Genomic DNA, 24476 nt, shown 5'->3' on the forward strand with positions numbered 1-24476 from the left:
ATTGCATACAATGTTTAATGTACGGGGCATATGAAAATGGCATTCCATAGTACACTAATCCTATTCAGATAAATAGGATCTGGCTTGCCTGCATTGCACCTGGTAATCTGGTAGGTACAGTTTATGCCTCTGGCTCATTAACCTGGAACTAGTCTAGGGCACTTGGAACTACTTCATTTATGCTGTGTACAAAAATGTACAGAAAACAAGGAGCTTTTAACCCTTCCCCATCTTTGCCATTGACAAAGTTGACACCAACTTCAATGCTGATTTAATCATCGTCACTGTTGAAACTTCCCTCCATGCATTAGGTGTCTGCCTTTTTGTTGAAGATCATTTGGCAAATTTTAAAGCACACACACATATACTATTTGCTCTAGGCTGGAGGAATGGGTTTGTGGCATCACAGGTACTGGCCAGTCAGTGCTCAGAGAGCTCCTAAAAACAGACAAAACCTGTTTCCCCAGCTCAGTCTTGGAGACAAGTCTGAAACAAAATGCAGCAGGTGTGTTTCTATGGCTACTAAAATAAGTTTAGTTTTCCTGCACCCTTAAAATGAAGTGTTGTCTTGGAGAGTTCTTTCTTTATGCTCTTCTGTTGTGTCTGGAAAAATCCTCACCTGGTCACCCAGATGTCTAAAAATTCTATGAATTTGAAACTTTCTGCTCCCCCAACCCTTTTGTCGCATTCTGATCTCTGCGCCCATCATGAGAGAGAGAGAAGAGAGAGGGAGGGAGGGAGGGAGGGAGGGAGAGAGAAATTTATAGAAAATCAATATTTCTGGTTGGCCTTTGTCACTGGAGCTTAAAATGCCAGAGTTGAACATTTTTTGACATTCTAAAAACTGAAGATGAATGCTCTCTCATTACAGAAGTAGTAAAGGTCATTCTGGATCTAGTTTCTGCTTATCTGAAAGAGAGCATTTGAACAGAAATCTTGTCAGTGCTATAGACTCAATATATCAAAACTCTTTTAGCACAAACCATGGTTTATATATCAGACCTAGTCATATCTTGTAGATGTTTCCCTACTGTCATAAGGAACTTACAGCACAATCAAGAAGTAAGTCCCAATGTATTCATTGAGGTTTCCTTCCTAATATGTGTGCTTAGAATCACAGCCTTCATTTATGAGTGTCTTTCCTGTTTTGTCAGTTTTCCTTATTGATAGTATGCAAAATATTATTACTTGGGGAGAGGGCTGTAGCTCAGTGCTAGAACAGCTGCTTTGCATGTAGAAGGCTCTAGCTTCAATCCCTAGCATCTTTAGGTAAAAAGGTAAAGGACCCCTGACAGTTAAGTCCATTTGTGACTAGGGTTGTGGCGCTCATCTCGCTTTACTGGCTGAGGACACTGACGTTTGTCTGCAGACAGTTTTTCTGGGTCATGTGTGGCCAGCATGACTAAGCCGCTTCTGGCAAAACCAGACCTGCGCATGGAAACGCCGTTTACCTTCCTGCTGGAGCGTTACCTATTTATCTACTTGCGCTTTGGCGTGCTTTCAAACTTCTCGGTTGGCAGGAGCTGGGACCGAGCAACGGGAGCTCACTCCGTCGCAGGGATTCAAACTGCTGACCTTCTGATCGGCAAGGCCTAGGCTCAGTGGTTTAGATTGCAGCGCCACCCAAGCCCCTCAGCATCTTCAGGTAGGGCTGCCTAAAACTCTGGAGAGCTGCTGCCAGTCCGTGTAGACCGGATTGAGCTCAATGGACCAATAGTCTGACTCAGTATTGGGCAGCTTCTGTCTTCCTAATTAATCTTATTATTGCTCCTAATGCGCATTATAAGGCAGTTTCCTATGTTAGTAACAATAATAGAATATCATTGCAGCTGCACTTGTGACACCTCAGGACCAACCCAAAACATTTTGCTGCCTAGAGCAGAGAAGCAAATGGCACCAACCATCTCCCCAATTCAAGGTGTGTAGTGCCGAAGGCCAGCCAAATCATTTTCATGGCTGAGGTGGAAAACCCACAAGTCCTCCTCTTGGGGAGTAAAAAGTACAACAACAATTTAAAGAACTAACAATCTGCTGCCTTTTCACGAGCCCCAGAAATCAGCTGCCTGAGGCAACCATCTCACTCCATCTAATGGTAGGGCCGGCCCTGATACATTGCATATAGACACTATTCTTGTGCCACAAAGCCAGAACTAACACTTATCGCTCTACCCGCTTTTGCCCTTAATCTCTGTGTGATGAGTGAAGTGTGTGCTTCTCATCTACCAGAACTCCAAAGCCCAGCCCATTCACAAGTATATGGCCCTTTGAAGGTTGCGCAGAAGTTCAGTGCTGATGGCTGCAGTTCTTAAATGTAGGATGGGCTGACCTTTTCTGTCTGAGCTCCTGGGTCTTATAATGTTTGCATGGCAAGGATAAAGAAACCCAGGAAACTTTCTCAAGTGTTTGCAGAGGCACAGAAGTATGCAAGAAAGAGAGATAAAGGGGGGGGGGGTGGCAGCAAAAAAGATGCCAACCCAACAACCAGGCCTATATCTCATAGAATCAAAGAGTTGGAAGTTGCCATGTGGCTCATCTAGCCCAACCCCTTGCAATGCAGGAATGTTTTGCCCAACATGGGGCTCAAACCGACAACTCTGAGATTAAGAGTCTCATGCTTTACTGACTAAGCTGTCCTGTCTGTCTGTCTGTCTTCTTTAGACCACGCTAGTAATAGTGCCCCTGGCCCTGCCCACAATTGGTATGTGATCCTGGAAAGATGACTCAGAAGAAAATTTGTCTCCCATGCCTGCCTTAGCTGCCATCCCTGTTTGGCAGCCTGTTTGGACATCACTTTCTATCAATCCCCATTTGAAGGCATATTGCATGCTATTGCCAGAAAAGATGGTTTATTTGATAGGTAACTCACAGAATGTTACCTGTCACCTGGGGAGGAACTGAATGCCATCAGCATTAACTGGCTCCTGAGTTTCCACAAAGTGTGCCTGGTCTGCTCAGGTGGAAAAGGTTGGGAAGGAATGGCTTGAGGTGGTTGCAGGTGAAGAGGGATCAGCACCAATTCTGCTCCATGTGTTGGCCACGTTATTCAGCCAGGTCAAAACTGAAATGAAAGGAGTGGAATGTGAGTCTCAAAGCTCAGATATGTTGTCCGACTAGTAGTGCCGGAAAAATCTCTCTTAAGAGCAGGGAAGTGAGGTGATTGGTTGGAGTGTCCGTTCTACGTTGTCAGACTGCTACTTTCTTTACCGTTTTGAAGGCAGTCAGTGTACAACTATCTTTGGATTATGTCAGTTTCGAAAACAAGTCGGGGATCAGATGCTCAGACGCTTGGAGCCAATAAAATTATAATGCTAGGAAGAGTAAGGAAAGACTAGTTTTTCAAAGACAGGGTTTTGTTTTGTTTTCCATGTGAGGGAACATTTAGTACAAGGATGACCAGGACTGGCCAAATACATTTTGGCACATGAGGAGTACCACAAAACGGTGCTGCCCTCCCTGCCAGAGAAGAAAAGATGGGTGAAGACCTCCATCAGGAACAAAAGGGGAATAAAGATCTGCATTGGGTTCTGCTGCCTCTGTGGTCACCTCACCTTGCCTCATGAGTGGGCTGGCCCTGGGATGGCCAACATGGAGCCCTCCAGATGTTAATGGACTATGGTTCTCATCATCCCAGACCAGCAATATGCTGGCTGGGGCTGATGGGAGTTGTAATTTGATGTCATGTGGAGGGTGCCAGGTTGTCTACCACGGATTTAATAATATAACCCTGCTCCTACCTTGCGTCCTGAAGTGATGCAGTTCCAGGGGATTTGTATGTTTTACATAGGAATGGGCAAACTTGCCCCTTGGAAAACATAATTGTCTCATTATTTGCCAAAACCCACAGTATATACTCAGCTGAATGTTTGCCATCTCCCCAGGAGATGTAATATTTTTTTTTGCATAAGAGAGAGAGAGAGAGAGAGAGAGAGAGAGAGAGAGAGAGAGAGAGACCCAGAGACCCATGCTTTGTACAAACCTGCTCATTTTAAACCTATTAGATTTGACCTTTGAACCATTTTTGAGTTTGGGTAGCATTGTTAGTTTTACATGGGTAGGCCTGCTCTTGGGTGTGTGTTATGTACTGAGCTGAATCCTAGAACAATAGGATTCAGAATCAGCGGGAGCTACCCAATCCAACTCCAGGTGGAAGTGAATCCGCAACCTGATTGGCCTGCTGGAGCAGCCAATCAGGCGGCTGGCAGAAGTGTATCTGCTACCTGATTGGCCTGTAGGAGCAGCCAATCAGGCTGCAGGCAGAAGTCAATCCACAATATAATTGGCCCACAGGTGTAGCCCTGAAGTAGCCAATCACGCAAGGCCCATTGTGTAAATAATGTATATAAGCAGATGGTTTTGGGAAAAGAGCCATTCGTCTTCTCTTCTTCTTGATGAATATGAGCTGAATAAAGAGCATGAAATTCACTCTCGACTCCGAGTATATTTCACTGGCGACGAGGATGGGATCCTGCTGAGCTGACCGCCACCACGCACTGCACCGCAGCACCGCCACCTGCTGCACCGCTGCATCGCACCGTGCATCCAGGTTTCAGCTCCAGGACCCAAGGAACCCAGAATGGCAACCGACAGCAGCTTCTTGCCATTCAAACCAGCATCAGGAGACTGGGAAGGGTACGCCGCCCGTTTCAACTTCCTCCTGCAAGCGAAAGAAGTCACCAACGATGCCATGAAGAGGGCGACATTCTTCAGCGTCTGTGGAGAGGAGACGTTTGAAATCGCCCGGGCTCTCCTTGCACCTAGAGATGTCGCTACCGTCTCTTACCAAACAATAATGGAACGGCTGAAGGAGCACTTTTCACCACAGCCCTCGGTGGTAGCTTGCCGAAATGCCTTCTACGCAAAGCGGCAAGCCCCGGGGGAAACCATAACTGGGTTTGTGACCTCCCTCCGCCAAGCCGCCCGGTTATGCAACTTCTCAGAGTTGGAGAACATGCTTCGTGACCGCCTCGTCGGTGGCCTGAGGGACGAGATGTTGCAACGACGCCTCTACGCCAAAAAAGACCTCACGTTCCAGATTGCTCTGGAGGAAGCCCTGGCAACCGAAGCCGCCGAGAGGTCAACGCAAGAGGCACGACCGGCCCCGCCATCCCAACCGAGGGTCTACCACGAAGACCTCACCGACGAATCCGAATCTGACAGGGAGGAAGTACACCGAGTACAGCGGCGCACTCAAGCAGCACACACACCACAGCAGCCTCGACGAGAAGGAGGGAACTGTGCAAGCTGCGGGGAGAACCACGAGAGGAGGACCTGTCGTTTCCGCAACGCAGAGTGCAGGCAGTGCAGAAAATTGGGACACATCGCCCGGGTGTGTCGGGCTCGACTCACCCGTCGACAAGCATCAGATGACCGACCCAGGAGCCCCAGGTCACACGGCACCATGCACCAAGGCAACTCGACGGAGATCACGGACTACCAGGTATTCCAGTTGCCCCATCCCAGCACAGAGAAAATTTATATAGAGGTACAGATAGAGGGAGCCCCATGCCGCATGGAGCTGGACACGGGTTCAACTCTATCCATAATCTCGGCCCGAACATTAAGGGAACTGTGCCCTAATGGGGGTCCCAAACTAAGGCCGGCCCCATTCACCCTCCGGGACTTCCAGAAACGTAAGGTCCCTACAATGGGGGTGGGGACCTTCAGGGTGCAATATCGAGGGCGAAAGCAACAATTGGACTTGCTGGTAGTTAAGGGCCCCTACGTTAGCTTACTGGGACTGGCATGGTTTGGACCTCTGGGGCTAGCCGTTACCGGGGTGAACCGCACTAGCTTACAAGTGGACGTGGACGCCATATGCAAAGAGTTTCCAGGGGTTTTCGATGGGGCATTGGGACGATATACAGGACCCCCCATTGCCCTACAGCTAGACCCCGCTGTACGACCCATCAGGCACAAGGCCCGCCGGGTCCCGTTCGCCCTGAAACCCCGCATAGACGAGGAATTGGACCGGCTCGTGGAGCAAGGAGTGCTGGAGCCGGTGCCCAACGCCCCCTGGGAAACTCCAATTGTCACACCCGTCAAGCCTAACGGTTCGGTCCGCATCTGTGCAGACTACAAATGCACCATAAACAAGGCTCTCACGGCCCATGCATACCCAGTGCCAGTGGTCAGCCATGTCCTCGCCACCCTGGCTGGGTCAAAAATCTTTGGCAAACTGGACTTGGCCCAAGCGTATCAACAGTTGCCTGTGGACGAAGCCACAGCAGAGGCTCAGACGATTGTGACGCACAGAGGGGCATTCAGAGTAAAGCGGCTGCAATTTGGCGTTAGCGGGCACCAGGCATATTCCAGAATCTAATGGACTCTCTCCTTAAAGGGATTCCTGGCGTCACCCCCTTCTTCGATGATGTACTGATCGCCGGGCCCACACCAGAGGAATTTGAGGACCGCCTCCGCTCCGTCCTGCACCGTTTCCAGACGGCGGGCCTCAAGGTGAAGCGGGAAAAGTGTTTACTGGGAGTGCCGCAGGTGGACTTTCTGGGATTTAAGGTGGATGCAGAAGGGGTCCATCCAACCGGTGACAAGGTACGGGCCATTTGTGAGGCCCCAGCGCCCAAGAGCAAGCCCGAACTTCAGTCATTCTTGGGACTATTGAACTTTTACCATGCCTTCCTTCCCCATAAGGCAGCGGTAGCGGAGCCCCTACACAGACTCCTAGATAAAAGGGCCCCTTGGGTGTGGGGCCAGCGACAAAGGGCCGCATTCCAGGCAGTCAAGGACTTGCTCGTCTCAAACTCGGTCTTGGCACACTTCGACGAGAGGCTGCCAGTGGTGCTGGCATGCGACGCCTCTCCCTATGGCATCGGCGCTGTCCTGGGACACCAACTCCCGGATGGAAGAGAGGTGCCGGTGGCATACTTCTCCCAGACGCTTGCTGCAGCCGAACGAAACTACTCACAGATTGACAAGGAGGGTCTGGCAATCGTGAAGGGCGTAAAAAAATTCAATGATTTCTTGTACGGGCGGCCCTTTACCATAGTGACTGACCACAAGCCGTTGCTTGGCCTGTTTGCCCCCGAGAAGCAGACCCCCCAAGTGTTGTCTCCACGTGTCCTCAGGTGGTCAATTTTCCTTGCCGGCTACCAGTATGCACTAATCCACCGCCCTGGGAAGGCGATGGGCCACGCAGACGCCCTCAGCAGGCTACCACTACCAGAAACAGGCCCCGACCCAGCGCCTGCGCAAGAGGTTATGACCCTGGAGCTGCTTCCCGACCGACCCATTCAGGCACAAGAAGTTGCGCACCATTCCACAAAAGATAGGGTCATCTCCCGGGTCCTGGACTGGGTGTGGCGAGGATGGCCCAGCAGCAGCCCCGGGCCAGAATTCGCTGGCTACACAAACCGCAAACATGAACTGTCGGCCCACAAGGGGTGCCTGTTATGGGGAAGCAGGGTTGTTGTTCCCCAGCCCCTCCGCAAAAGGGTCCTCACAGCCCTACACGAGACACACCCAGGGGTAGTGAGGATGAAGGCCCTTGCCAGGAGTTATGTGTGGTGGCCGGGGATTGACAGAGAGATAGAGGCCTGGGTCCAACACTGCCAGACCTGCCAAGAATCCCGCCCGGATCCCCCAAGGGCCCCAGTCCAGCCCTGGGAGTCCGCCCGACATCCATGGTCACGCTTGCACGTGGACTTCGCTGGCCCCTTCCAGGGAAAAACATTCTTCATAGTGGTGGATTCCTACACCAAATGGCTGGAGGTCGCACTGGTACCGTCCACTTCTACGGCGGCAGCCATCCGGGTACTACGTAAGCTGTTTGCAACCCACGGGCTCCCTGACACCCTCGTCTCAGACAATGGAACCGCATTCACGTCAGAGGAGTTCCAGACCTTCACAGTGCAGAACGCCATCCGCCACATCCGCTCAGCACCATTCCACCCTGCCACCAATGGCCAAGCGGAGCGCATGGTGCGGACCACCAAGGACAGCCTCCGCCGCATGACACAAGGGGACTGGGAATACCGCCTTGCCGCATTTCTTCTAGCACAGCACAGCACCCCAAGCACAACGACGGGCCGGAGCCCAGCTGAACTACTCATGGGCCGGCGCCTTGCAACTAGACTGGACCGACTTCACCCCGACAGAGCTCAGGATGAGGTAGTGGTGGGGAAAGGCAGGAACCCCCGGACATTTGTGGCCCAGGACCCAGTGTATGCAAAGAATTTTGGGGCAGGCCCAGCATGGGTACCCGCCACAGTCACCAAGGTGACCGGTCCCGTGTCGTACGAGGTACTAACGGAAGGGGGGCAATGTTGGCGCCGCCACTGCGACCAGCTACGGCGACGATTCCCAGGAGGAACCCGGGAGGAGAGCGGGACAGAGGGGTCCCAAGGGGACAGCAGGGCAGTGAGGCCTGTAGAGCGAGAGGGGTGGGCAGGGGAAGCAGAAGCAGTAGGCACAGAGGGGCGCCCCGAGGCTGGAAGGACACCGGAACCAGAGTCACAACCTAGTGGTTCAGTGGCGCCAGACCAGACAGCCCCGGCACAGCCAGCAGCCTCGGAACACGAGCCAGAACCAGAACCCCTGACCAAGGAACACCCCAGGCCACAACGCACACGGAGGCGGCCAGCAGACCTTGGTGACTACGAATGCAACTTCCCGGGCAGGACTGGAACTTAGAGGGGAGGGGTGTTATGTACTGAGCTGAATCCTAGAACAATAGGATTCAGAATCAGCGGGAGCTACCCAATCCAACTCCAGGTGGAAGTGAATCCGCAACCTGATTGGCCTGCTGGAGCAGCCAATCAGGCGGCTGGCAGAAGTGTATCTGCTACCTGATTGGCCTGTAGGAGCAGCCAATCAGGCTGCAGGCAGAAGTCAATCCACAATATAATTGGCCCACAGGTGTAGCCCTGAAGTAGCCAATCACGCAAGGCCCATTGTGTAAATAATGTATATAAGCAGATGGTTTTGGGAAAAGAGCCATTCGTCTTCTCTTCTTCTTGATGAATATGAGCTGAATAAAGAGCATGAAATTCACTCTCGACTCCGAGTATATTTCAGTGTGCATGCTGCGTCCTTGGTTCTGCCTTGGTTTTTTGAACCTGCCATGTTGTTGATCTACCCCTCAGACCTAGGCTCCCATTAATACAAAAGAGATGATCCCAGCCACATGGGCTAGCCCCACCAACATGCTTCGTGACCACACCTCCATTCCTTCAAATTGTGCCGTTCAGACTCTGCTCTGAATATGTGTGAGGGTTAGCTGGTGGTGGTGGTGGAGGTGGAGGAGGAGGTCTTTGTGAGGGTTTTTATTTTGGTATGAGCTTTCATGTGCTCTGAAGAAAGTATCTGAAGAAGTGTGCATGCACACGAAAGCCCATACCAAAATAAAAACTTAGTTGGTCTTTAAGGTGCTACTGAAGGAATTTTTTTATTTTGCATTCTTTTAGAGTGTTGCAGTGCTTGGATGGAACAGCTGAGCCTGATGGAATCATCTTGTGAGAGACACGCTGCCTCTGCCTGCTCGGTTGTGATCTCTTACCTGTTAGGTGAACCTGTTAAACAGAACAGATGGGCTGCTTTCTGCCAGCCCCACCCACCTTACCAAATCTGCTAGTCACCACACTAGCAGAGTCTTGATTCCCTCACACTCCAGGGGCTTACTTCAGTGGCTGTAGAGATTGTCTGGACAGGTCGCTTCCTGGTTCGTTTGGAGGAGCCATTTTCAATGGAGTCCAGTGACAGAAGCTGTACTGAGGCAGTACTGGGTGCTGAAATTCTGTTCCCCCCTAACCATTTTGCACCCGGGGCAACTGGCTATGTGCCCCCCCCACACACACTACACCACTGGCAGGGCAGGGGCAGGGCATCCTTTTGGTTCCATGGGCCAGATCCTTATGGGGATTGGGCTTCTGGGCCAAATCTGAGTGGTGCACGGTGCTACTACCGTAAAAAGAAATTTATTCCCCTTCATTTTAGCAGGGGGGTGAGATGCAAACTGCTCCTTTAATCACCCAGGAATGGGTCTGCTGGGAATCCTGCAGAACTGCTCAGTTTGGCTGCCCTGGGAACAGGCACACACAGTCAACGCAGGATTTAACCTCTCCCTCCTTCCCATTAGGTGACATCATAAGTAATGGCAGCTGATGGGTGGCAGGGCTGGGCAATATATGGTTTTCAACATCACAATAATATCACCAGTTAAACATTGCAATATTCCAATATATCACGATATCTGAAATAAGGCTGGAGCTATGTAGAGGTGGATGTCCTGGCAACTGCTACTTATCTGTCTAACTCTAAAACCGATAATTTTTACTTAACATATTGTTACAACTGTTCTTTTATAGTAGTAATGCACCAATAATAGCACATTTTCTTTAAAATTAATTTTTTTGGAAGTAATTAGTAGCATAGATATCAAAGGTTCTGTTGCAATTTGTACTGATTTGCTTCTCCTGCAGGAGGCAGAGGGAAGGTTGCCTGACAATGACTGCTAACCGGTTCCCAAAGCTCTGTTTGGCGATATCTGCTGGGCAATATTTTAGTCAGCCTGCTGTAGTGATTTGTAGGTGTTTCATGTTGCTGCAGGAGGCAGGGAAGAACTGACTGAGGTGGAATTACGAGCAAGTGCTACACACACAGGAAGAAGCACCGGCTTCCTGGTTTTTCAAGTACAGTGGTACCTTGCTAGACGAATGCCTCACAAGACGAATTTTTCTCAAGACGAATGCGTTTTGCAATTTCAATGGAGACTCGCAAGACGAAGTTTCCTAGGCCGCGCTTCGCAAGATGAATTTTTATTCGTCTTGCGAGGCACCCTATGGGAAACCGCACTGCAATGCGTTCCTATGGGAGCTGCTTCGCAAAACGAAAATTTCGCTATACGAAGCAGCTCACGGGACGAATTAAATTTGTCTTGTGAGGCACCACTGTATTGTGATTTTTTAATACCACAGACACAGTATATCATATTGGCTTGAATATAAGCCGCACTCCCCCCCAAAAAAAGATTCCCACCATGAAAAGTTAAAGTGTGGCTTCAATTCGCGACCTTACAAAAATGGGCTTTTATGATATCACTGCTGAAACAGACATACGGTAAAATGGAACATTTGCCATTTACGGTGTGAGTGCCTGCGGAATTTTAAGGGAGTGGCTTATATTTGGGTATTCTCTCCCCCCCCCCCATGAATTTATTTGCGGGTGCAGTTTATATTCGGGCGAATACAGTATGATAAATTGCAAGGTCTTTTTTTTTTAATGGTTATCACGATTTGATCTAAAACTCAATACAGTATCAGACAATATATCGATTTATAGCACAGCCCTAATGGGCAGGTGGCTATGGTTGGGAGAAAACAGACTTGTGGGTCAACTTGGTCTCCCTGGCGGGTCAAGTTTCGTTCCCAGCCTTTGTGGTAAGGCTAGGGAAATCTACACTGAGTAAACAGATAAGACTTCCCTTCTCATCTAGTTTGGCCTTAAGTGATCTAACCTTTTCATAAATTTCGTTTGCAAAATTCTGATGGCCATTAGACATTTTCTGGTACAATCATATGTGGGACTCAGTCCCTCCTGAGAAATAGCTCTTAGCTGACTGGAATCAGGTTTGGCAAAATTGAAGCCTTCCTTACTTTGGAAAACTGGCAAGCATCTTCCTAGTTCAGAGAAACACCCCGCAGGGCTTCTTAAGTATCTTATTCTCTACAGGATTTGGAAACCCATCATTATAAATCTCTGAAGATTAGACTTTGATTCAACTTTAATATCTTCTTTCATTCCCCGCAACCAATATGAGCTTGTGGGCCGATACGAGACGGGTTCAATAATTTTTGCAGCTTACTCCGCTTAAGCTGAGAAGCTTAAAAGTATGACTTCTTTATTTCCCAGGCCCCTGAGGCTACAGGGTGCTGTCTGGGCAAGTTTATGAGGATCTGCTGAAAACTGTTTGCTTTGAGAATATGAATGAAATGTTTATTATTATTATTATTAGCTGTGTACACACCATACATTTAAAGGACATGGCTACCCCAAAAGAATTTGGGAACTGTAGTTTGCCCCTAACAGAGCTATGATCCTCAGCATCCTTAAACTACAGTTCCCAGGATTCTTTTGGAGAATCGGCCACAGTTTGAATATAATATGATGACTGACACCTAATTTGGACAGTCGGGCAGTTTAGAGCTGTGGACAGGAGAACTGGGTCGTGCTTCCCTTTAATCTTTTAGCCCCTCCAGATGTCCTTTTTTGTGTGTCCTCATGATGTTTTGTGCTTGTGATGGTATCAAGGCAGTTATGGGCACTCCTGCTTTCAAGACTCTTTGCACCTGCAGACATTTCGGGGTGGATATACTGTGTTGTTTCACACCAGTGTATGTCCTGTGAATTGCTCCCAGAACCCTGTACCTTTTAATACCACAAATGAGGGTTGTTGTCATTTTGTCCCGGGCTGTTGTTGTGCCATAGTGCAAGGGTCCTGCTCTAGATGCAATAATGTTGGGGGACCATCATAGAACAACTAATAAAGCAGAATGATGTGTGGACAGTCCAGTACAAAATTATCACTAATGCACTATGGTTGTGCTAGAGCAGGCATCCCTAAACCTCCAGATGTTTTGGCCTACAACTCCCATGATCCCTAGCTAAGAGGACTAGTGGTTGGGGAAGATGGGAATTGTAGTCCAAAATATCTGGAGGGCCGAAGTCTGGGGGTGCCTGTGCTAGAGCCATGTTGCAAAATATACCCGGAAAAGTAAAACACAGAAAATGAAGTCAGTTATAAGGAGGAGGTGGCCGGACTGGTTCTTCGAGTCCAGTGGTGGGAAACCTGTAGACCTCCAGATGTTGATGCACTACCAACACCAATCATCCCTGGCCACTGACTATCCCAACTGGGGCAGTTGGGAGTTGCAGTCAAACAACATCTGGAGGGGTGGACTGCATCTTCTCAGACCACTGACCCTCATGGTTGGGGCTGGTGGCCGCTGGAATTTAGCAGCCTCGGGGGGGGGGCACAGGTCCCCACCCCTTCTGAAGCCCCTTAAGGAGCATTGGTAGAAGTGGAAGGCAGCTGGTCAAAGTCAGGTTTTGGTCCATTCTTTGTTGCCACCTGTCTGTCCCCGATATGTAACCACTGGAACATATATCTTGTAATTTATAACGGTTAAAGCAATTGCAATTACAGATAACCTGCAGCTTACACATGTTTAACATGTGCAATTTCAACTTTACGTAGTTTGCTTACCAGGCTCTGGGAGGCTCTCATGAGATCTTAGATGGTCCCGCAAGATCTCACACTAGAACCTCCAAGAGCCGAGAAGGCAAAGCTCTCTGTCTTGCATTAAAATTGCTCACACTGGGGTGGTTCAAAAGGGGTGGTTTGAGTATACACACTTTAGGATATAGGCGTCATCCCTGGAAAGTAACGCCTGCACAAGGTGCAAGTTACCTGTATATCATTTAAACAACATAGTGTTTCTTGGAAGAGTCTTAAGCAAAAGACAGGCCTCTGTCCTGATAATTTAGGTTTTAGATACTGGGCAATGAATAGAGAGATGGGAAAAGGTGAAGGGGCATAACTTAGTCGTGGAGTATCTACTTTGCAGGCAGGAGTTTACGGGTTCATTCCCGGGGGTCTCCAGGTGGGGATGGGAGAGAACCCTGGCTTGGAACTCTGTAGATCAACGGTCCTGAGCAGAGGTCTTTCACATCTCCTGTGACTTGGTCCTTTGAACGGGAGAAGCCAAGGACTGAACCTTTGACCCCCCTGCACTACAAGCTTGTGTGCTACCATTGAGCATGGTGGCTTCCTTGACCAGCATTGTCAACAAAGTTCCTGTACCCAACTTTAGGTTACTTCACTTAATGCAAACTTTTATCATCATAACTGGAAGAACTGTGGGAAGCAGAGAGAGAGGGGGGGAGGGGGAGGCATCTTTGTACCTCTGTGGCAAGTCAGCAACACTCCTACTTTTGAGATTTTCTAATTTATAATAATTGGCATTTAGTTAAGATCCTTTTCTGCAGCGAATTATTGTTCTGACTCATCTGTTATAGGAGGCAGCTTGAAAAGTTGCTCCAGGCTCTTCTCACTGTGTGTGTGTGTGTGTGTGTGTATGTGTGTGTGTGTGTGGTGTGTGCTTGAGAGAGATGCACTAATTCTGCGCGTGAGATCAGTTGACCTACTTTGAAATGGCTGTTATCTAATAAGAGACCATGCCTTCTTGCAAAATCTATATGCAACAAACAAGATCCTTGCTTTTAAACAATAGTTTGAAGGTTGGAATGAGTCATGGCAGCATAAAGAATATCAAATTTAATTTGGGGGGCATGATCCAGCCAACGTCAAGCAATGGAGAAGCATCACAGAACAAATAAAAATGGGGGGGGGGGAATCCACCACTATTGCACTATTATTGCATCAAGAACACAAAATCAGAGTTGGAAGGGGTTCCAAGAGTTGAAATCCAGGATTGTCAACATGTGTGTTGCAGAATATACCCACAATAAAATACTAGCTTGGAGGGGCCTTAAAGCTGCCCTCAATAAGTTTATCAAGTTTGCATAAGGAATGCAGCTCCTACTTTCTGGTTGTGTCAACTTCTTTTCATCACTGAATTTGCAAACTGATTTCTGTACATAGGCAAGAAATGTATTGCAGGGTAATGCTCTTTTTACAACAGCCTTTTACAACAGCCCTTAAACAGCAATCCTGTCTAACAGAAGTAAGGGTGAATGTGTCAAATCCACACATTCCCAAACAATATGAGAGCCGAAGTATATCCATCCTTGGAAATCTGCACATACCCGAATTTTGTGATGCAGTTCTTCCAACTAAGCAATTTTTACAAAAGGGATATTTTAGGGGAAAGTGTGCTTAATAAATATATTAGCGAAAATAGCATGACAAAATGCATTATATTAGCAAAAAAAGCTTGCAAAAATTCTCCAATTACACATAAAATTGTTTATTACAAGATGTTTGCACTAAAATGCTAATGAATTTTCAGGAGATTTTTTTTTAAAAAAATGCAAATTGCTGTAGAAAGATGAAGAACTGAGTTTAATAGTGGAACAATGAGAAACAGAGGAACAAAATTGACAGCACCTTCAATCCCTAACCAGGAGTACCCAACATGGTGCCATCAATATGCTTTTGTTATTTAGTTCATATATTTATATACCACTTAATTTTTAAGACAGTCTTAAGCAGTTTACAAAATGACCAACGCAATACTGTACGTTTGTTTGTATTGTATATACAAAGACATTGAGAAACTACAATATAAATACAATGCAGTACAATATTAAATGATAACAAAGTAATAAAACAATGCCCTCTTGAAAAGCAAAGCAAAATTATAGCAGCACATTTTGAAAACAACTTTAGAATCAAGGGCCCTTTCCTTCCGCTGCCTTTCTTTTGATAAGGCACATCCTGACTCACAAAATGCAACATTCCATCCATTAACAGTTACACACCACATGCCCCAATTCTGCCATGCATTTACACAAATCATGCAGAACCTACTTCTCATGCTGACTGGAGCTGATGGGGGTTGGGGGGGGGGTCTAACAATATTTGTAAGGCACCACATTTTCTACTCCCCCTATCCCACTGGGAGAAAGCTGCACTGAACTCAGTGGGGCTTAGTGTCTAAATCAGAGCTTTCCAAACTGTATGTTGGCTGCGGTGTGTAAGTGTATCGTGTGAATGCTCCCCACGCTCCTCCTGGGGCCGGAAAGGGGTTAGTTTAACCTCCAGTTTGCTAATAAAACTGAATTACTGTGTCATGAAATGATGCCTGTCTAAAAAGTGTGTCACCAAAGTTTGGAAAGCACTGGTCTAAATGGATATGCCTAGGGTTGTGCTGTTGACCAACTGCTAAAGGGTAATCTGCTTGCTTGGTATCAAGGAAAGGCATTGAGGATTCCACTCCCCTTAGAACAGTTCTCTTTTACTGCACAGCCATATTAAATGTTTACCCTCTCTCTTCCCTACAGGAAGTCCAATCTCCGTCCTTGAAATTGTCTCCTTATTCCCAAGGCAGTGTCCGGAGGGTTATATTGGAGAATCCTGGCCAGGTAAGAAAGCTTTGCTTTCATAATGGTTAATATTCCCCAAAAGCTGGGTACAAGCTGTTATTGGGGTTTGACAAGGTTTGATATACTTTTGCAAGATTTAATACTCTTATTACAGGGCAGAGTCATTGTTTGCAAACCCTCAGACAGGTTCATTCAAACTTATATTCCCTTTCCCTTTCAGCTTTTCCCTTTTCCCTTTTGTTCCAGTAGCAGCGAATTCAAGCTCACTAGCAGAGGGATTTCGGATTCCCTCAAAACAATCTGAAACCTGAAAATTTGTCACTGCCTTGAATTAATCTGAGATCTCATTTATCATGTCATATTTATTTGTAGAACAAAATGAAAAAAATAAAAGAAAGCAACCACGACACATTAACCTTTATGTGCTATATACATTTTTCAAATAGTCAAAAGGGGCTGAACTGAAAAGGTTGATTAAAAAGTAATAAACAAGACACACTTTGCAAAACACTCCTATGCATGTTTACTCGGAAATAAATTCCATTGTGTCCCGAAGGTCTTCTTCTCAGGAAAGTATGTCTAGTGTTGCCATCTACCGGTAAGCCTACAGTCCCAACTCCAGTTTCCTGTGGTAAACCCCATTCAATTCAATGGGACTTACTTCTGAATAGACATAGTTAGGATTGCAGCCTTAAAAATCAGTGCAAAGAAACCCAGGCTTTACTTGGAAGTTATTTCATTGAAATAACTTGTAAACATTTTTTATTTTATTTTTAAAAATTATATAAAGCTTTCTACCCTGATCCTTAGCCACTAAAGCTCCTGGGGAAATCAATAGCAAACAAAACAGTCCTCAAATTTTCAGTCACAACAGGAAAGGAAATTAAGATGAGGAGAAATCAAAAGAAGGAAACTCAGGCATCAGTGCATAAAGTTATCGAGTTCTTATGATGACCAGCTTGAAAATAAGCTGTTCAGAGAGAGGAAGGCCTGGTATCATTTTCTTGACTCTTTCTTCTGCAGCCTGATGGTATAGCTGCAGCTTGATGACAGTTGAGGGGGTTTCAAATGAAGCTGAGCCCTCATGTGAACTGAGGGTGTGGACCCTGTTTCCCACCTCTCCCTTCACTTCAGCCTGATTGAATGGATACTACTAGGTGGCAGTTAAGGGAGGTAAAGGTAAAGGGACCCCGACCATTAGGTCCAGTTTTGACCAACTCTGGGGTTGCGGCGCTCATCTCGTGTTATTGGCCGAGGGAGCCAGCATACAGTTTCCAGGTCATGTGGCCAGCATGACAAAGACGCTTCTGGCGAACCAGAGCAGCGCACGGAAACGCCGTTTACCTTCCCACTGTAGTGGTACCTATTTATCTACTTCACTTTGACGTGCTTTCAAACTGCTAGGTTGGCAGGATCTGGGACTGAACAACAGGAGCTCACCCCGTCACGGGGATTCAAACCACCAACCTTCTGATCAGCAAGCCCTAGGCTCAGTGGTTTAGACCACAGCGCCACCCGCGTCCCTGCTAGTTCAAATGCTAACAGCAGAACCAATGAAGTGGATCTTGCTTCTCTCTCTCCCCCCCCCCCCAATGGAGTGATTTAAATTGAGGAGGCGATCCTCAGGCCTTAGCCCATAACCCACTCTCAGTACTCTCCTGAGGCCACACCCCTCACCACCAATGCCTCTTGCCTGCCTGAACAGAGGATGGAGAGTAGAAAGAGGCATTGTGTGCATAAAGAACTTCCTGGCTCTTGTGTGGGAGAAATGTAATCTAAAGAGAAGAGTCATATCCATCGTTCTACCTACTTTCCGCTCTGGTGCTTCCCACTGCTAGAAGGTGGCCCCCAAAAGACTGCCCATGGGGGAATGTGGCCTTGGACCTGGTTTTAAGTCATGGCAACTCACTTTCTGTTATTTTGCTTTTTAAGAAAGCTGAAGCTGCTAAAAATTCCTTTATGCATTATTATTTTTTGCCTGCCTAGAGAGCTGTGTACATAAATATATGTGCTCCCTAGGGATAGGCTCATGAGAAAAAAGTTAATTACAACTTTGATTTTAGATTTGACTGCCATTGCTTTTTGTTTTCCCTCTAATCGCCCAATTTAACTGTTGTTGTATCTATTCATTATGTTACCAGTTAATTTTATGAAACAATGCATTTCTTTAATGAATTCCCCCACTCCCACAGAAAAACAAACAAACCCCAGTGACAGGAAACGGTCCTGAGAGGAAAATGTTCTGGTCAATATCGCTGTATTCCAATTTAACATCTCCGTCTGGAACTCAAATAGAGACAGCCCCTTTTATTTCTTAGTTGCTGCTGCTGCTTTGAATCACACAAGTGCTTTTATGAAATGTGTAACGGTTGTTTTATATTTGCAGGAGCCCCTGTCTCCACTTCTGAGAGATGGAAATAAGGTGATATATGAAAAGACAATAAGAAAATATGAACTGCTAAATCCAGAACAGGTAAGAGTTCCTAGCTTTTAAGAGGAATCTTCACCAATAAAACCCCAACCTCATAATATTTAAAAGTAGTTTTCTCAGATCTAAGGTTTGCTGTCAGGAGCCAATAAGAACAGAGCTAAGTTTAAGTTGTCTGAATCCCTAAATAGATCTGCTACCCACTCCCCTTTCACTATTGTTTGATCTTCTGGACACAAAGAAGCACCTGTTTCTTTTCAGGCTTTTCAGTCCTGCCTTTGCAATGAACACTGTCCCTGCGACAGATGAATGGAAACCTTTTTAAAAGACTGAATGGATAGTATTGTTTTTGAAATCCCCATTTCCCCCAGGAGTATAATGTTCCAGAGAAATACTTTTTCGGTGTTTGTTTCCTTGTGGGGAAAAGGGTACTGGAGGTGTATTTTGAATACCTATCTATTTCCATGTATGCAAGTTGGGAAGGGAAGTTGGAGGTGTATTTTGAATATCTTATCTATTTCCATGTATGCAGGTTGAGAAGGGAAGTGTAGATGGACCATTCTAACCTTGACAGAAATATCAGTCACCCTACAAAAGCAATACATATATCCTAGGCAGTCCCCAAAGGCAATCCATTTTCAGCTAGCTGCAAAATCTCAGGTCAGGTAGGTAGGTAATTAGGTAGGCAAAGTTTGAAGGAGCAAGTTGGGATGTAGACTCAGGCACAGAAACCAACCTAGAGACCTAAACCAGTAGTCTCAGCACTTGAAAAGGAGCTTGGATTTCTTAGCAGCCTTGCTTAATAGTTCCAGTAGCCAAGGAAGCAGCAACTGGTCAGAGCTAGGGCACTAAAATAGCTTTCATCAACCTGGTGCACTCCAGATGTTTTGGATAAGAATTATCATCATCCCCAGCCAGTACATCCATGCTGGCTGAGACTGATTGGAGTTGTAGTACAAAATATTTGGAGAACACCAGGTTGGCAAAGGCTGCATTAAAACCATAGCTGCCAAGTTTCCCCTTTTCTCACGAGGAAGCCTATTCAGCATAAGGGAAAATCCCTTTAAAAAAGGGATAACTTGGCAGCTATGATTAAAACAAAACTGGCCAAGAAGATACAGCCAGTAAGAACTAATCACCAGCTTTTGAACTAGTAGTAGGGTCTTGAATTCCTAGCTTGACAGCACCAAATGTTTAATTACACATACTGCAGCGCAGAGAAAATGTTTGCAATCTGAGATGACCACATCAGAATCTTCAGAGTCTGCATGTTGACCAGGAGCTGACATGTATTTGGTTGCAGCACCAAAACTGGGTAAAAGCCAGAAGCAAGAGAGCAATAAAATGTGGTCTCAACTAGTGTTTTTGCAACAGAGGCAACCTGAAGACAGACATCAAAGACCGTGATGACAGTGATGGACATTTTCCAACCCTTCCCCCTAGCTCAGCCAATCTGACTCCACATCTTAAAGATTTACATTACGATGCCTGCAAAGTGATTTGCGTTCCAGGTTGCTTGAGCAAGTATGCAGCTGCATCACCTTGAAGGCCCCATAGAGCTCCTCCTTAGCTGAGTCTGCAAAACTCGGGTCAGGCAGGTACATGGTGTTCCAAGGGGAAAATGAGGATGGAGATCTAGCCCTGGAGACCCAACACCCTGTGGAGGAAGGCATTTCCTCTAAGGACTTGTCAACACCACAAGTTCTAAGCCATTTTCAAACTTGTTTTAAGGATGCAATCTGATGCATGCTCTACCTGAGCATAAGACCCTTTGTACATAGTGTGTGAGTAAATGTGCACAGGATTATGCTTCAGGAGTCTTGACTCTCAATCAAGGAACTCTAGAACTAAGACTTCTCTAGCAAAGCATTGTCAGTGCCATGCTCCAATTTTCAAAGGTAATCTGAAGAAGCTATAATGGAGATAAAAGCTTAAGATAATGGAAAAAAGCTCTCATGTTGGATTCCTTACAAACCTGTTTAAACTTGAAGTGTGGGTGTGTCCTCTGTATCAAATGAAGCACATTTGGCTACTCAGAAGCATTTAAATAACTAGTGGTGATGTTTCAAATAATGTACTAAGGTGCAAAAATGCAAATACTGGGGCAAAGAGTGCCTATAAATGCATATATACAAACACAAATATACATACTCAATATAGAATATAGAAAATGGAATGTGGAATATAGAATGTGTGTGTATGTGCGTGTGTAAGTGTAAACGTCATATAATACATACAAATATATACAAAATGCATAGATACAAAATATACAAATATGCATTGTATTAGGGAAAATTGCTTTGCAAAAAAGTGCATATTAGACAAAAAATGTACACTATAATGTTGACGAATCTTCACGAGAACTTTATGAAACATTGGCCCACCACTAGTTATGACTGGGAAGGGTTTGAGTGCAATGCCTCAGTTCTGAATGAATTCTGTTTCTTTTAATGAAAAAGCAATACCAATATGGCCTCCAGTCTGACCAGTGCCAAGTCAGCCAACCAGTGGAACATGTCCAAGTGGTCCAGCAGTGCCAGCAAACCCAGCAAACCCAGACGGGCAATTGCTATGACATAAATCCCATCTGTGTCAATGATTTCGGAAGTGGGAATGTGAAGAAGGTCACCCTTCAGACCTGCGAACCGGTAAGAATGGCGTCTCTTTAGTTCCCACAAATGTTTCTGCTTGTTTCTTGAGTCTTCTGAAGCTGCAACGTGGCTTGATGATAACGTGGCTTGATGATAACCAAGTGGAGACTTGCGTGGGAAGCTCTGAGAAGTGGCTGTATGGAAAATCCCAGCCCAATGAAGCTTACAGTGGTTAGGCCTAGTCTTTAGATATAGTGGTCTTTGCTGAGAAATACATAAAGATGTGTATTGTTGGTTTGCCTGCTTTTTATTTGCTATCCTTGGACCCTGTGCAAGCATAGTTTATTCTTAAATAGAGAATAAAAGATGAGAATAAAAAACACTGGGCCTGATAATTATACTTCATGACTATATTGTCTAACAATACCCAATGACGGAAGAGCAGTTTTGTTGTCGTGTTTTATCATTTTACCCTTCAAGATACTAGATGGGAGATTTTTTGAAGTTGCCCCCAAGGGCAGATGCTATCCTTGTACTGTATCTGAGTTTCTGACACTGCTTGGGATTCTTCTGAGCCTGCTATTAGCCTCCTCTCCTCTGCATGGATAGTGGAGGGTTTTTGTTTGTTTTTTGCTACATGAAGTTCCACACTTGCTATTAGCATCTAGAATAAAAGCTGGATCTCGTTTTCTCAACCATTTTGCTTACGGTTGCAACATGAGAATTGTGCAGCTGGGTAGCACAGGACCACTCTTGCTCTGAGCTTCTGTGCTGATGGTATTGGGAACTAGAGTTGAAATGTGTGTTCATTTGCCTCCAGCAAAACGCAGGCAATTTTGCAAGTACCTTAGCAGAAAAGTGCTGTTAGCCACAGAATTATGAAACCAAACGTACTAAGGTGGAATGCTTGCGGGCAGAGAGGAGAAGACTGGATTCTAATAACATGAATTAAATACAGAATATTCCAACAGGCCTTAGGCCCCCCAGGAGGTCAAATGCACATTGTGGGAACAGCTGGAATTGAAGCTGGTGGCTTTCCTAAGCCTATACTGCTGCTTTTATTCTGGTGTGTTTAGGGGGTGGAAGAGAAGAAAGGGAGTCTAATAAGGATGAATCATTTTCTTCTGTTTTGTCTCCTCTCTCACACACAAAGTTTTTAACTGACTAGGCTTGTTTCAATGAGCCCCTGGGGGTTCTAGCTATAGTTCTTTACTTTTGCATCTTCTCTGCACCCTTCCCCCACAAAGTTGGAGCTCTCATCCCCTGAAAGTAGTATTTTATTTTATGATTTAAATTTTTTTATAGCACACCTTCCAGGGTACACTGCCCTGACAAGGCACACAAAAAATAAATAAAACACATAAAAAATATAAACAGCCCATGAATACAACAAATTAAATATTTAACCATTAGTTTTAAGCTAGCAGCAGCTAAAGAATATTAGACACAGGGCATTAATAAAATGCAAGCTGGAATCAGCATGCATGAAGAGTTCTTAGGTGTGATGAGCCTTTATGTACTTCCCAGGGGAGGTGTTCCAGAAATGTGGGGCCACCACTGAGAAGACCCCATTCCTGACACCAATCCTTAGGGCTTCACCAGCAGACCAGAGAGCAAACCTTGGATGCTGATTTTAAAAATAGGGCAGGCTCATATGGTTGCAGGCAATAATTAGTCATAATGATTTTAAAGTGCATGTGGGTCCTTTTAATCTCTAGCAAAGTTCCTCTTTCCAGTTTGCTCACACACATTTTCCTGTATTTTTCTGTATTGGCTGTGGTGGTCGCATGCACTGTACTGCTTCAGACTGCCATTTCTATTGTGTTTCCGGCACTTAATTGAATAACTTCTTTTCCAAACAAGACTCTTTAAATGGAGATTCTTATGCAGTCTGGGTATCTGTACTGAATTTGAAATTGTTTATAAGTATGTTTTAATTGTTAACATTTTTCTGTTAATCACATTGGGATGTTGTTGTTGCTGTTGTTTTAAAGGCAAATGCCCCAAATCATTTCCCACGTTCATGGGCAAAGCAGACCCAAAAGCTGTCTTTTATTGTCTCCTACCAGGTGAAATGTGTTTATGAAGTAAATGATCAGTTGGACTCTCGGTTCTTTGGCGAGCTCCTGGCAGAACTGCACCGCAAGAGCAACGAACTCTATAGCTGTTTATTCCAGCATGTCGAGAAGCTAGGCGGAAGGTAACTTTGTGCCTACCCCTATCTTAGGAATGTTAGTCAACATTTTATAGATGGAAGGAGGGATGGTCAGTTCAGCTGCATTCTGCAACTCCATTCTGCTTGCAAGTAGTTAACCATTTGCTTGCCTGTTTTTTTAAGAAACTCTATGAATTTAGAAAGCAGGAGGTCACGAATTCTGAATTTGAAAATGAGTCTCCCCAGTTCTGCAACCAGTCACATAATCCAAATTTCATGATTGGAGCATGTTTTGAAAATTGTGTTTGATTGTATACATGTTAATCATTATGGAGCCTTTCTGCAAATAGGCACAGTTAATGAACAGTTGGACTGTGTGCATGTGTGTGTGTGTGTGTGTGTGTGTGTGTGTATTTTGAATAGTGTGTGTTTCATGTTTATAAATGTATGCATTTTGTCTGCTTCTGTCTGCATTTGCAGCTATAGAAACAAAAAGGTTATATTGTAGAATGAAAGCTTACCTCTATCCGAATCACTCAAGAGGAGTTTAAAGAAATGTTGAAAACTTTACACAGTTGGCTAATGAAAATTATGTGCATTTGGAAATACTCTGTGCTAATGATGTCCTGTTTTTCTTAACAGAAGATATGAAATCGACTCTCTGAATCAAGTAAGTACTAAAGATTTTTAGTATCCTCCATCAGTGGTCCATGGCTGCAGTCCAGTGAATCTCACAACAAATATATTGAACTTGTGCAGACATTAACCTAACCATAGTTAGCTATCTTTCACCTGGTATAAGTGAAACCAGGGTTTTTGATTGCTTGAATTAAGCCCTAGCCTGTGGACCGAGGTGTGGAGACACATAATTGTAATTCCTGCTTGCCAAATTGCAAGCACAAAGGCTGAAGAGGTAGGGAAAGTGCCTTAGCTATGGTTTCTTAACGCAAACCATGGAAAGGAAACCTGTTTCTCATGGTTGAACCATGGTTAGGTGTTCAAACTAATGCTTCCTTAAATGATTAAGAAACCATAGATGGATTATATATTCTATAACATATTTCTATCATAATTCCATTTTAACAAAATGATGGGCAAAAACTATTTGAAGTGACTCTTTCCATGCTGAGCAGATTGAGTGTGCAAAAGATTTAGTGGCCGCCATGCTCTTAGCAAGTTGTAGATAATGAGCTTGCCAAAAGTATACAGGCTGTATCCTCCATTGCATGCTAGGCCTGTAACCAAACATTTTACAGGATGGCTGCAGTAAAGTTGATGAATACTTTAA

The 24476-nt window shown here is 45.5% G+C and overlaps 1 protein-coding gene across 1 annotated transcript in view; it reads left to right on the forward strand.

Moving 5' to 3' along the window:
- POF1B (POF1B actin binding protein) overlaps window positions 1-24476 on the forward strand; it is a 52492-nt gene that overhangs the window by 11669 nt on the left and 16347 nt on the right. Inside the window, exons 2-6 of the mRNA XM_035113851.3 lie at window positions 15973-16053; window positions 18401-18487; window positions 20902-21090; window positions 23103-23233; window positions 23831-23858. Of these exons, the coding sequence (XP_034969742.3) occupies window positions 15973-16053; window positions 18401-18487; window positions 20902-21090; window positions 23103-23233; window positions 23831-23858 (516 nt within the window). The remainder of the gene's footprint in view (window positions 1-15972; window positions 16054-18400; window positions 18488-20901; window positions 21091-23102; window positions 23234-23830; window positions 23859-24476) is intronic.

The sequence above is a fragment of the Zootoca vivipara genome, chromosome Z2 (genome assembly GCF_965207765.1).
Source record: "Zootoca vivipara chromosome Z2, rZooViv2.hap1.1, whole genome shotgun sequence".
Taxonomy (NCBI): Eukaryota; Metazoa; Chordata; class Lepidosauria; order Squamata; family Lacertidae; genus Zootoca; species Zootoca vivipara.